This window comes from Drosophila novamexicana, unplaced genomic scaffold, assembly GCF_003285875.2.
Source record: "Drosophila novamexicana strain 15010-1031.04,08,12 unplaced genomic scaffold, DnovRS2.1 tig00001762-arrow-arrow-pilon, whole genome shotgun sequence".
Classification (NCBI taxonomy): Eukaryota; Metazoa; Arthropoda; class Insecta; order Diptera; family Drosophilidae; genus Drosophila; species Drosophila novamexicana.
In genome coordinates this window covers 233,210-244,957 of record NW_020824888.1, presented here as the reverse complement: position 1 = coordinate 244,957, position 11,748 = coordinate 233,210, and the positions used below count along the sequence as shown (strand labels likewise).

General features: G+C 42.8%; 3 protein-coding genes across 3 annotated transcripts; 2 read left to right on the top strand and 1 right to left on the bottom strand.

Annotated features, from left to right (window-relative positions):
* Nucleotides 1-282: 282 nt before the first annotated feature.
* LOC115768384 (harpin HrpN) lies at nucleotides 283-882 on the bottom strand. The gene is made up of 2 exons (XM_030712957.1): nucleotides 678-882; nucleotides 283-607 (listed from the first exon to the last, which is right to left on the bottom strand). Exons 1-2 carry the CDS (start codon nucleotides 715-717, stop codon nucleotides 396-398), a joined length of 252 nt encoding a protein of 83 aa, XP_030568817.1. The 5' UTR covers nucleotides 718-882; the 3' UTR covers nucleotides 283-395.
* Nucleotides 883-2,035: 1,153 nt separating this feature from the next.
* LOC115768379 (cell wall protein DAN4) lies at nucleotides 2,036-3,944 on the top strand. The gene is made up of 3 exons (XM_030712950.1): nucleotides 2,036-2,388; nucleotides 2,508-2,707; nucleotides 2,993-3,944. Exons 1-3 carry the CDS (start codon nucleotides 2,289-2,291, stop codon nucleotides 3,917-3,919), a joined length of 1,227 nt encoding a protein of 408 aa, XP_030568810.1. The 5' UTR covers nucleotides 2,036-2,288; the 3' UTR covers nucleotides 3,920-3,944.
* Nucleotides 3,945-5,930: 1,986 nt separating this feature from the next.
* Nucleotides 5,931-6,579, top strand: LOC115768378 (protein FAM50A). The gene is made up of 2 exons (XM_030712949.1): nucleotides 5,931-5,982; nucleotides 6,041-6,579. The coding sequence occupies exons 1-2, from the start codon at nucleotides 5,931-5,933 to the stop codon at nucleotides 6,577-6,579; spliced, it is 591 nt and encodes a 196-aa protein (XP_030568809.1).
* The last annotated feature ends 5,169 nt before the right edge of the window (nucleotides 6,580-11,748 follow it).

The window sequence follows — 11,748 nt, the reverse complement described above, 5'->3', positions numbered from 1 at the left end:
CTCAGCAATTAAAAAATGAAAGATACTCAATAAATGTCATTAAAAGTTTCTATGCTTCAACTTCTTAGCTTATTAAATAAATATTTAATTGGTGAACATTATAACTTACTTAAGGAACCAATTCAAGAAACGAATAAGACAAAAAGTACCTTACCCCAATTCCTACACTTGGAATTAATAGACAGTTTTTTATTTCTCCTCTTGCTCTTGTCTAATTCTTTAGTCTTGTAAATGGGAACAGTTCAAAAAGTAATAACTCACATCATTTTGGCATGCAAATTTGTTTTAATAGACAACAAAAGGTGTACACATTTATATAGATTAAGATTTAGTTAATATTATATGTATTTGGATTAGGAATTGACGCGTTCGATCATTTTTGCTGCTTTTGACATTCAGACTCCTAGGCCCTTTCCCAATGAACTGCCCAGAGAAGAACCTAGGCCGGCACCAGCCAGGCCTCCAGTAAGGGTACCAGCGGCTCCGCCTACCGTTTGTCCAACGGAACCAAGAGTACCAGTAGCAAGGGAAGCAGGATTTCCGAGTACCTGACCTACAGGTAAACCTTGCAATTGTGGGCGTGCTAAGGTGGCGCCAAGGAAGCAGGCTGCAAGCGATTAAAGTATTGGGTTCAGTTAACTATCCTGAACTAGTTCGATTCAGTTGAGTTCACATACCGCACAACATGAGGGCCACGAGGAACGTCTTGTTGAACATGTTGTACGAGTTGTTAGTTTGAACTGTTTGCTGTGTTACCCAACTTGCCGTCTTTTATACGAAAACCTCTGGAATGCTGAGATCAGTGCGTAAGCACGTATTTCAGCATTGACAACGAGCTCGCAGAGCGTGATATTAACCCAGAACTAGCTCAGTGGCTCGCTACTTTTGCCACTGCGCCTATCTCAAGCAACTACCTACTAATTGACTTGTGTATTTTAATTTCTGATGAGCAGACACATGTTTTATACTTATAATGTCATATTGTTAACGTAGCACCCTGTACGGCTCTTCGCTTGTAATTCTGTAGTTTATTTTACGTTTTTCACGTTTAATTACATGGGTGCTTCCAGCTTTTTCATTTCGCCTTCCGTCACGTTTATTTTAAATAATTAAAATTTTAACAGTCAACACCGATAAATGCGTGTAAATTGTATTCATGAGTATTCATTGTAGAAAAATGTATACCTCGTAGCCAAGTTGATGTATGGGCTATATAAGCTAAGTATATAAGCAACACCCACTTAGCTGCAAGAACCCTAAATATATTTATATTGGATCTCAAGCAAGCGCCGAAATCAAACACGTTTAACTCATCCATCTACGCAGAATCCTTGATCTCAGAGACTATAAGAATTATCTTTAAAAAAATGTTGTGTGTTGTTTCTCTTTTTGACGCTGCATAATAAGAATCAGAATATTCGATATGATGCTGCTTACAAATGCCAAAGTGATATAATTTGTATACAATTATAAATTTTTGCATTTATTAAATTAGATTTGAAATTTAATTTCAACGAAGAGCAAGATTACAGGGTATATAGTCATTGTTTACTGGTGCTTGTATTTTGAAAGGCAATTACACCATGCTTGGCATTGTGTGTCAGCATTAAACCCAAGTAACGAATTTAATAGCTGACTTTGTTGACATCGGTTGCTCGTCGTGCTTTAAGAAAAGATTTTCCATTCGTTAGATTAAAATAATCCGTGTTTTCAAATGGCAGTTCTTGCATGCAGCAATTATCTATGTTAGCATTTCAAATGATCGCAGCAATCGCACCAGCTGCCGGCCAAGTTTACGTGCCTGCTGACCAACACCTGACCAACAACTGACCCAGTTGATAGGGCGGCCGCCCGCCCACAAAAAAAAAAAAACAACAAATAAAAATGGAACCAAATTGGTAACAAATGGTCTGCATGGCTTCCGGTGGTCAGCGCTTGGGTGTGAGCTCAACACGTGGTTGCTGTCGTGATGTTTCCGGTATCAAAGACGCCACCGGCAAAATATGGCAGCAACAACAATTGCTGCTGATGTGCGTGTGTGAGTGTGCGTGTGTGTGTTGGGCTGATTATTATCTGGCAGACATGATAAGTAAATAGTGAAGCTCACGTACAGGCCACACGTTTCCGTGCGAAGTGTGTGTTCGCATCAATATAAAAATGCATCTGATGAGCACTTGGCAAATCAGTTCAATTAACCAAATTTATAGAGCAACAGCAGCAGCAATATCAACATCAGCAGCGGCGACAACATCAGTAAACTTCCTGAGGCTAATTAAGGAACGACTAGGATGACAACAGCAGCAACAACAACAGCAAATCGCACGATGCTGCTGCCAATTTTGACATCACGTCGACATTTAATTGCGCTCGTTGTGGTAACAACATTAGGTAATTAGTGTGCCATGTGACCGGCTGTGGTTTGTGGTCGCGTCTTTTGGGCTTCTAATTGATTTTTCAACTAACTATTGACAATTTTGTCGGCTGTTGTTGTTGTCATTACATTTCAGCCTGCTGCCAAATGTGCGCGGCACAGAACTCCACGTTCGTAGCAACAATTGTCAGCTCGAACAACACGTTGCAGTCGGCAAATGAGACGCGGCTCAATGAAACGATTACAATCAATATAAGCGAAATAATTGCTGCTGCTGCTGCTGTTGAGACGACAACAGCAGCATCAACGACAACAGAAGCAACATCAACAACTGTAGCAGCAACAACTCCAAGCAGCACACCAGCAACATCAACAACGGTGGCGACAACAACGGTGGCAGCAACAACATCAAGCAGCACACCAGCAACATCAACAACGGTGGCAGCAACAACATCAAGCAGCACACCAGCAACATCAACAACTGTGGCAGCAACAACATCAAGCAGCACAGCAGCAACATCAACAACGGTGGCGGCAACAACGGTGGTCGCAACAACGGTGGCAGCAACAACATCAAGCAGCACACCAGCAACATCAACAATGGTGGCAGCAACAACATCAAGCAGCACACCAGCAACATCAACAACTGTGGCAGCAACAACATCAAGCAGCACAGCAGCAACATCAACAACGGTGGCCGCAACAACTGTGGCAGCAACAACTGTGGCAGCAACAACACCAAGCAGCACACCAGCAACATCAACACCGGTGGCAGCAACAATATCAAGCAGCACAATACCAGTAGTTAGCACAACAGCAGCAACAGTCCCAACATCAACAGCAGCAATAGCTACAACAGCTGCAGCAGTCTCAATAAGTAGCACGACATTAGCAACAACAACAGCATCGCCAGTTTTAAGCAGCTCAACTGCAGCAGTAACATTGACATCAACAACAACAACGACAACAGCCTCAACAAGCTCCACAGTGCCAACAACAGTGACAGCTACATCGACAACAACCGCAGCAAGCACAACATCTACGCCCACAACAACAGCATTGGCGACATCAACATCTACAACAACAGCAGCACCTCTTATAACCACAGTCGTTGACAGCAGCAGCATCTTGGCAATCACAACGACAACGCCAGCAACAGTTGTTAATAGTACGATAGCAACAACACCAGCAACAACAGCAACAACAACTACTGAAGTGTTAGCAACAACAAGCTTAGAGCCCTTCCCAATGGCACCCTATCCCACAGTTTTTGGTCAGCTGGCAGCCATGAACATAATCAGGAAGCTGCCCAATCAGAAGAACGGTCGAAAGGGACGCAAGGGGCGCAAGGGTCGCAGGCGTAGACGCACCACAACAACAACAACAACAACAACGACGACAACACCAACTCCACGAACAACAACGCTAGGCGACAATAATATCGACGATGATGATGCCAGCCTATTGGAAGATGCGGATCTGCTCGAGCCGCTGCCAGATTTGCCCCTGCAATTGGGCAACATCGACAACCAGCGCATTGATCAGTAGTTGTGCAAGCCGCAGCACTCAGTGAGCCTAAAGAATCTAGAATTATGAATCGTAACTATAAATATAAAAAATTGTTTTGTTTTTTATACAGCTGACATAAAAGAACAATATAATATTCACATATTTTTTCATATCTCTTTAGTGAATTCTTTTGCACTATCAGCAAAAGTTGTTAAATTCGCGAACAGCGAATAAACAAGTCATTGACAAGCTGCGAACAACAGCAACCAAAAATTAACTATAAGTAGTAAGCGTGATTGAGTCGGGTGTGCCCGACTAGCAGATACTCTGTAATCAGCGCCAAGCTACCATTACATACATTCCAGTCTTATGCCTAGATGTGTGCGATGACATCCAATCCAAATTTATTGTCTGTAACTCTTTTATCTCCGAGTTGAACTTAAAAAACTCTGCTTCAGTATCAATATTTATGGGTATTGTGGAATTGGAAGCCCGAAAGGCTTCATACAATTATAATAAAGCAACTTAGGTTATATTATTTACTTGCAGCTCTGACCTGCACCAAAGGTATCATGATGGAGTATAATAAGCTATTAGGATTAAGATGGCCAATCCATCTGGTTTAAAGATGCCATACATATATATATATATATATAAAACCAAGGACAGAAAAAAAACATATTATTACTAAATTTTCCAACTACCGAAATTCAACTGCCAGATGATAACATGAAGCTATTGCTTTTGCATCGCAGGCTCTTTAACAGGACAATCTCATAGTGTTTGCCTATATTTCTATATACCATATATATGTATATTCTACCTCCTTATTTTAAATACACATATATTTATATATATGAAAATACTTAAAAATCATTATAGAAACTCTTTTTAAGCTACTCAATTAAACAAAGCTCAAAAACCTTTTTTCTATATTGAAGTTATGTCAATTTCATTCGATCCAAACTTGTTTAAAAGTGTTCGTGATTTACAAGCAAAAATGCTCAATTTGTTGTGCACATTCGATATGCAGTGTTATGTTTAGGCAAAAACAACATGGCTGGCAATAACAAGATCTTACACACACACACACACACACACACACACACACAACTCACACTGGCAAACAACCGGTTGGCGTGCAATTAATTTAACAAATTGTTTGCTCAGCACAAATAGCCATACAAAACAAGCCAACAACAAATATTTATATATTTACTATATACCAAGCACCAAACACATACACACACTTATTCACACATTTATTCACACACACACGCACACACGTGAGGCTGCCACATGTGGCGCATATATTTGCTCGAAGTTCGAATTGCAGGCAGCAGCTGGCGCACGTTTGCCCCGCCCTCTACGCCCGGCGCACTAAATAAATACAATTTAACTTCCACTTTCAACACATCAGCAGCTGCCCCTGCCCCAACCCAGCCTGCTCCTATGCCGCACTCCTCGCTCCGCCCTTCTAGCCCTGCTGACAAGGGCCAGCAGCCAAGTCAATTAGCGAAGCCGCTGTCCAGTTTGCCAACACCCCCGCGACCTACCCAATGCCTACTGCCAACGCATTCAATTAAAGTTGCGCCCTTGCAACCAATTCTCATCCCACGCCCCGTCATGTTGTTTTCCTAGCCAAAAATTATTGCAGGAGACACAAAGAATATATTTTGATTCAAAGACTAATCAAAGCTGACAGCCAAATGTGTGGAGGGTGGTTGCCGCACCACAGTGCATTGAACTGTGTGGCAAGCGTAGAAGGAGAGCAAGGTGCGTGTGTGGTCAGGAGGGGGAGGGCGGGAGGGTATTGGGCTTAACTTATCAATAAGCCGAGTGCGCACATGCCAAGAGCCAAGTGTGATTGGACGCTGTCAGCGAAGACAGACAACAAATGCACACGTGCTTATCAGCTGGAGAGCAGCACGTGCTCCGCCAGCTCTGGTCGCGACTCTCTGGTCAAGCATTTTGACATTTTGGCTTAAAAGCAACTGGCGGGACAGCGGCATAGGCACAGAAACCATTGGCAGTTACCACAAGCAACAACATGGCAAGCATATTGAGGCAACAATTGGCGCTGCTGCTGATCGCCGTGATGGGTAAGTGGTTATTTCAGTGATAGTTATACCAGTGTGGTGCTCAAACTCTCATTGGCAGCCCTGCAGCTGTCACACGCCTGGCTGCTGAAGCTGCCCAAACTGGAGGAGCTGACGGAGAAACTGGATGAGAAGGAGCACAAGGAGGCGCTAAAGAAACTCGATTTCCTCAATCTGTTCGCCGCCAAAGAAGAGAAAAAGGAGAACGAGTGGGAGAAAATCAAGCAGTGGTTCGAAGACAAGAAGCTCAAGGAGCTCAGCCTATTCGAATCGAAAAAAGAAAAGGAACTGGAGAAACTGGAAGATAAACTGCATAAGAAGAGTGGCAAGAAGGGCAAGAAGCTTAAGTTAACGACAACCACCGAATGCTACAACCAACACGAGTACACCACGAGGACCAGCTATGTGCCAGAATCCGAGGAGCATTACCAGGAAGAGGAGGAGCAAGAGGAGGAGGAGGAGGTGTTGGTGCAGTTGCCCAAAAAGCTAAAGGGCAAGAAACCCCCCTGCAACTGCCAGCCAAATACTGGCTACGGCCATGCACCCACTGCGTACGATGTGCGCGAGGACTTTGAGGAGGGGGTACGCTACTTTACATAGATTGGATGGCGTGGAGAGTGGGGCTGTGCATGGAGAATGGGCCTCGTATGTTGCATAATTACATATACTTTCTATTTTTTTAATAAATTTTATGAAAATACTTACGTGTGTGTGGAGAGAGGAGCATACTATTTGATATTTGTCTTGTCGCCTGCATAGCATTTGCATATAAATTGAATTCCCAGGTTTTGTTGAACCAGCTCGCCTTGCCCCTCCTCCCCTTGGGTAGACAGCCAATATTTTACACATTTTATGTCAGCAAGCGCGCTCGGCGCCCCGTCCCCCACCCACAGTCCGCAGTCAAGCCTGATCCATCACAGAACACCGACATCCACGTTCTCACCCACAGCCCACTTCCATACCCAATCCAGGAGAATCATCTGCATCGGTTCTGTCAGTGCGTCGCTTCATCAAAGTTGTCAGCGGCGGCAATGACACATTGTGCCCATTATTTGCATAAAGTACCCATGCCCCTGGCCCAGGCTCGGCCCTGTCGCTGTCCCTGGCCCTGCCCCTTACCTTGCCCTGTGGCACCAAACCGTCTTGCAGTGCCGCAAAGTGGTTTATCCTGTCGTAAAGGGCAGATAACGACAAAAAATACTCGCATCATATGAGCTGTCAAAAGGATATGGGGAATGAGTAGCGACTCAGGAATGCACTTTTTACTGTCAGGTGGCAACCCTACAGCTGTCATCGAATGCTCTGTTATAGATAAGTGTTCACAATAAGGTGGGGGTTCGAGCCTTAATTACGATAATATTCAAATATATTGCTTTAAGAGCACATTTTTTGAGCTTAACAAACAACCAAGGATTGGTTCAGTTGACGGTTCAGCCCAACCAATTCGGTTCATGGCTCGATTTATGGTTATTGAAACTGGTTTGGTTTAAACCGTTTGGGATCCAGCTCTTATTATAAATAACATGATCTCTAGTTTATATAATGGTGTTTACCTTAGATAGGAGAATGTTTTCCACGGCAATTTCAAATAGAATTTCCTTCATAAGGAATAAAGGACCTGAGCTTATGCTCTGTCGCAAGCCCCTGTAAAATTTAAATATCCAAACTGTGTCACTTTTTTTACGCTTCTTGTCTTAGACTGTTTTCAACAGGCAGTTGAAAGCATATTTGTATTAGACCCAAGAAATGGTATTATACACAATTTAAGTTCATTTTCCACTTAAAAACATTATGTAAGTAGACTTTTCTTCAAATATATTCATAGCAATGCTACGTCGTTAGCAAAACGTTTAAGAATGTGTGGCACAAGGAGAACATGTAAATTGAATGTGCTCCCACGAGTGCGAGGGAGGGAGAGAGAGAGAGCGCAACGAGGCATAGGCAGAAATTGGTTTCTCACTTCTCGTTCTGTCGATAAAAAAACCTAAAGAATATTATTAATTTATTGCAACAAATAAAAATATACTTAAATTTCTTCAATCCATAAGAAGCAATATTTTATAGCTCAGTCTGTGCAATAAGCGTGCCCAATTTAATGGCTCAGCTGGAAAATCAATAAGGTCCATTATGTGTTTTTATAGCCCACAATTAAAGAACAGTTGCACGACCAGCGGAGGGGGCTAAGGCCTGGGGCTTATTTTCTCTCATTGTAACTAGATCAGCTGCAATGACCCAAGAGCGCCGCAGTTTCTGGATTCGCCCCAAGCGGCTGTTTGCAGTCCCCAACACAATCAGAATTTTTCACCAAACTATGATTATTTTCCAATTGTGTTGTCTTCTGGGGGTGGCATGTAGTGGGCTGTGTGAAGAGGGGGAGCGGTGGGTTTCGCAAGCGAAGGGAGGGGTAGTTCGTCATTCCAATACAACTGCCCCACCAAACTTTGGACAAACTTTGAAGCCCCCAGACACCGGACAGCGGAAGCCGACAAGCAAATGCACAACAGACACAGTCTATGAGTCGAAAAATACGTATATGAACTGGTCACAGCTGCTCGACTTATGGTTATCCTGTAAAAGTGGATAGTGTGGCCTTTTTATCCGTAAAATCTTTAATTCACATATTTTCCGGGTATATGTTATTCTATTAAGTGTTCGATATACTTTTGCTTGGTTTCCGAAAAAGTCCCTGCCTTGCCTTAATTTCAGCTTAATTATTTACAGGGTATTACTTATAAAATGTACAGCATACTGCAATAAGCCAAAGGTTCAATCAAATTTGTATCCTCCTTTTATGTACATAAATCTGTACCAGTTGCTTGCTGTTATATTTTGTCAGCTAGCATAGCATACCCAGCTTTCATGCTCTTTACAGGGAAAGGCACTTGCCCTGCCACAGAAGTTGCTCCAACTCTTGTGCAGCTTTTCGATAGCCCAATTTCTTTCATTGCTTAGCCGTAGTTTTTTTTTTTGTTTGCCTCCATTCAAAGGGGGGACGCGGGTCAATCTTGTTAATTTCGACTTGCGCAGTGTGGAAAGGGGGATGTGGAGGGGGAGGGGTAGACAACGTCTAGAATTCTCTGCCTAATTTCAGTACTTCTGCGTTTTGGGGTTTCCAAGCCAGCGCAGCCAAGAGCTGCGGCTCCATCTATGCTATCAATCCCAGCTACTCTATCTACTTATAAGACTCGCCGAGTGTCTGTCTGTCCGTCCGTCCGTTGCGTCCGACTGCTGCTCGGGGTTACCCACGCATGTGGCGCATGGCTGGTGCCTGGGGGTAGGGTGGGTAAGGTCGGTGTCCCGTAATCGCAATTAAGATAATCAAAAAAGTTTTGACTGTGGCCTGTCGAAACGGTGTTTTTACTTTCGTCTGAGACTTACTTTTTTTTCATCCATAAACTTCCTGAGCCCTTGTCTCCCCTTTTGATTGGAGTCATAGCATATAAGGGGCTTGCTGCGCCGCAGCGTATGCTACAAGATTTTGCAACGCACCCAAAACTGTCCTCGGCGTTGAAGTCGTTAGCAGAGCTACGCGGCTAAACATGAGCTTGTGGCTTGGTTTGAGGTTAAGCAGAGCAAAGAAACAAATGCAAATGCTTGTAAGTAGAGTGTGCGACTAGCAGATACCCTGCAAGCTTGTCAATCTTCTAAAATATCTGTTCCATCTTTTCAGATTTAAGTTTCACCTTAATAATGCGTTGGCTTGTTTATATATACTATATGGTATATTTAGGAAATCAAAAAGTGGAAGATGGGATTTTCTTCCTTGATAGAGGGCATCCATCTGACACCACAGATGGCCATTGATAACTAGGACCAGATTGAGACAATTATAGATTTGATTAAAACAACTATGCAGAATAGGCGAAATCAGGATAAGGGGCACAATAATCTCTTCTTCTTACTTGTAGGTAACCAATTGAAGTTTTTAATGTTTCATGATTTCCAGAATAATTTTCGCTAAATAAACAATCGGGGCTATCTACAACTTTTCAAATACTTTCATACGAAGTTATATTCCATCCAAGACAATAATTGTTTAAATATACTGCTAACATGCATAGAGAGATATCAAAACTTCATTTAAAAAATATATATACTTAAGGTATGGGATCATCTATGTAGCAATTTTCCTGACCCTAGAACCTATTGTCTCTGACATCATACGGTGTCATCTAAAAGAGCCAGTAAAAAGCCTCTACAGAGTTTTCTGTAAAGGTATCTATTTATGCTTCAATCCGTCACAAGCACTTGCAGAACATTTTTCATACCCCATACGTTTTGCTTGCGTTACAGGGCATGCAAACTAAAAGAGGAAAACAACTTTGTCTGGTCAAGATTGTTGGGCAGTTGCTGAGCAAGGGTTTTGCCAGGGCTGCCAGGGCTGCCAGGCGCGTGTACTTTGTGCCCAAGTTTATGGCAAACAATGTTTTTTTGTTATTGCATACTTTGCGGCTATTACGAGCATTTGCGGCTCTCAACTTGAATTTTAAGTTTTATTGCGCGCCCAAAGAAAAGCGAAAACCAAAGTCGAGGAACAAAATACACAACCGAAACAGAAACAGAAACAGCAACTGAAACTGAAACTGAAAATTAAACAAAAAGTAAAATGCGAGTTTTTCTCCAGCTGACAATCTTGGTCAGGCGTGGTGGGGGATGGGGAAGTAGGGATGGTATGCAGGATATCTGACTGAGATTTTCCAACTCATGAGCAGCAAAATCAATTCGAATCGAATCAGACAATGCATAAATCACACTCGTCCAGGTGAAAGTTGGACACCCTGCCTGGCACACGCACAAACGTACACACACACAAACACACGGACACACACACGTAAACACACAAGAAACGGAAGCAGCATTTAGCGACTTCCGCAGCAAACAAAATGAAAAGCCCTTAACGAAAGTTGGACATAGGCGAAGGCGACCCAGCTCAATGGAAATGGGAATCGACAGGCGGCGAGACAGCGCACAGACGCACAGCCCCTCCACGCCCCAATCCAGCCCTCGCTCTGCCCACTACAAAGCAGACAGTGTAAGAAGAAGCAGAAGATGTGCAAGATGTAGAAGAGTTAGACAAAGTGGCCAAGGGTTGTGTCTGTCGATTGGCGATAATCAATGGGAGGAATCAAAGCGGGAACGTGCCGAAGTCAAAGAGTCTTGAATGGGTGGCGGGCTATTGGAGAGGGGCGGTGCGATGGCAAGTGGAAGCACTGAAATAGTTCATGCCAAATCTCCAAAGAGAACTAAAGTCGCGTTCCCATTTTCACTTTACTCGATTGGATTTACATCGAAATAATCAATATATTTCGTTTACAATAGATTGCTTTTCGACATGATCGAAGCAATCAAATCGATTAATCACAAAATTCGAACCGCTATTAGATAAGATAAGTTATTAGTTACTGCAAATGCAGCTCTGAGAGAGTATTCTTATACCCTGAACTGCAGTGTAAAGGGTATGAAGGTGTTGTGTAGATGTATGCAACAGGCATACAGCATATCCGATCTGAGAGCCCATAAGAGCTAGAGAATTTTTAATGAAGGTCCTCTTGGTGTCCTTTCAGTTTAAGTTAGTTTCCGATAGTCGATGTCCCGTTATCTAGGAATTGATAAGTATATTGATATCGAAATCCTGTTGTTGAGAAAATCTTATAAATCAGAAGAGCTAGAGACACCAAACCTTGCGTATAGCTTAAGTACAGTTTATATAAATAAAAAATCTGTAATTTTTAAGTCAACTAAAAAAATGTGTAAAGCCCAAGCAGAGGA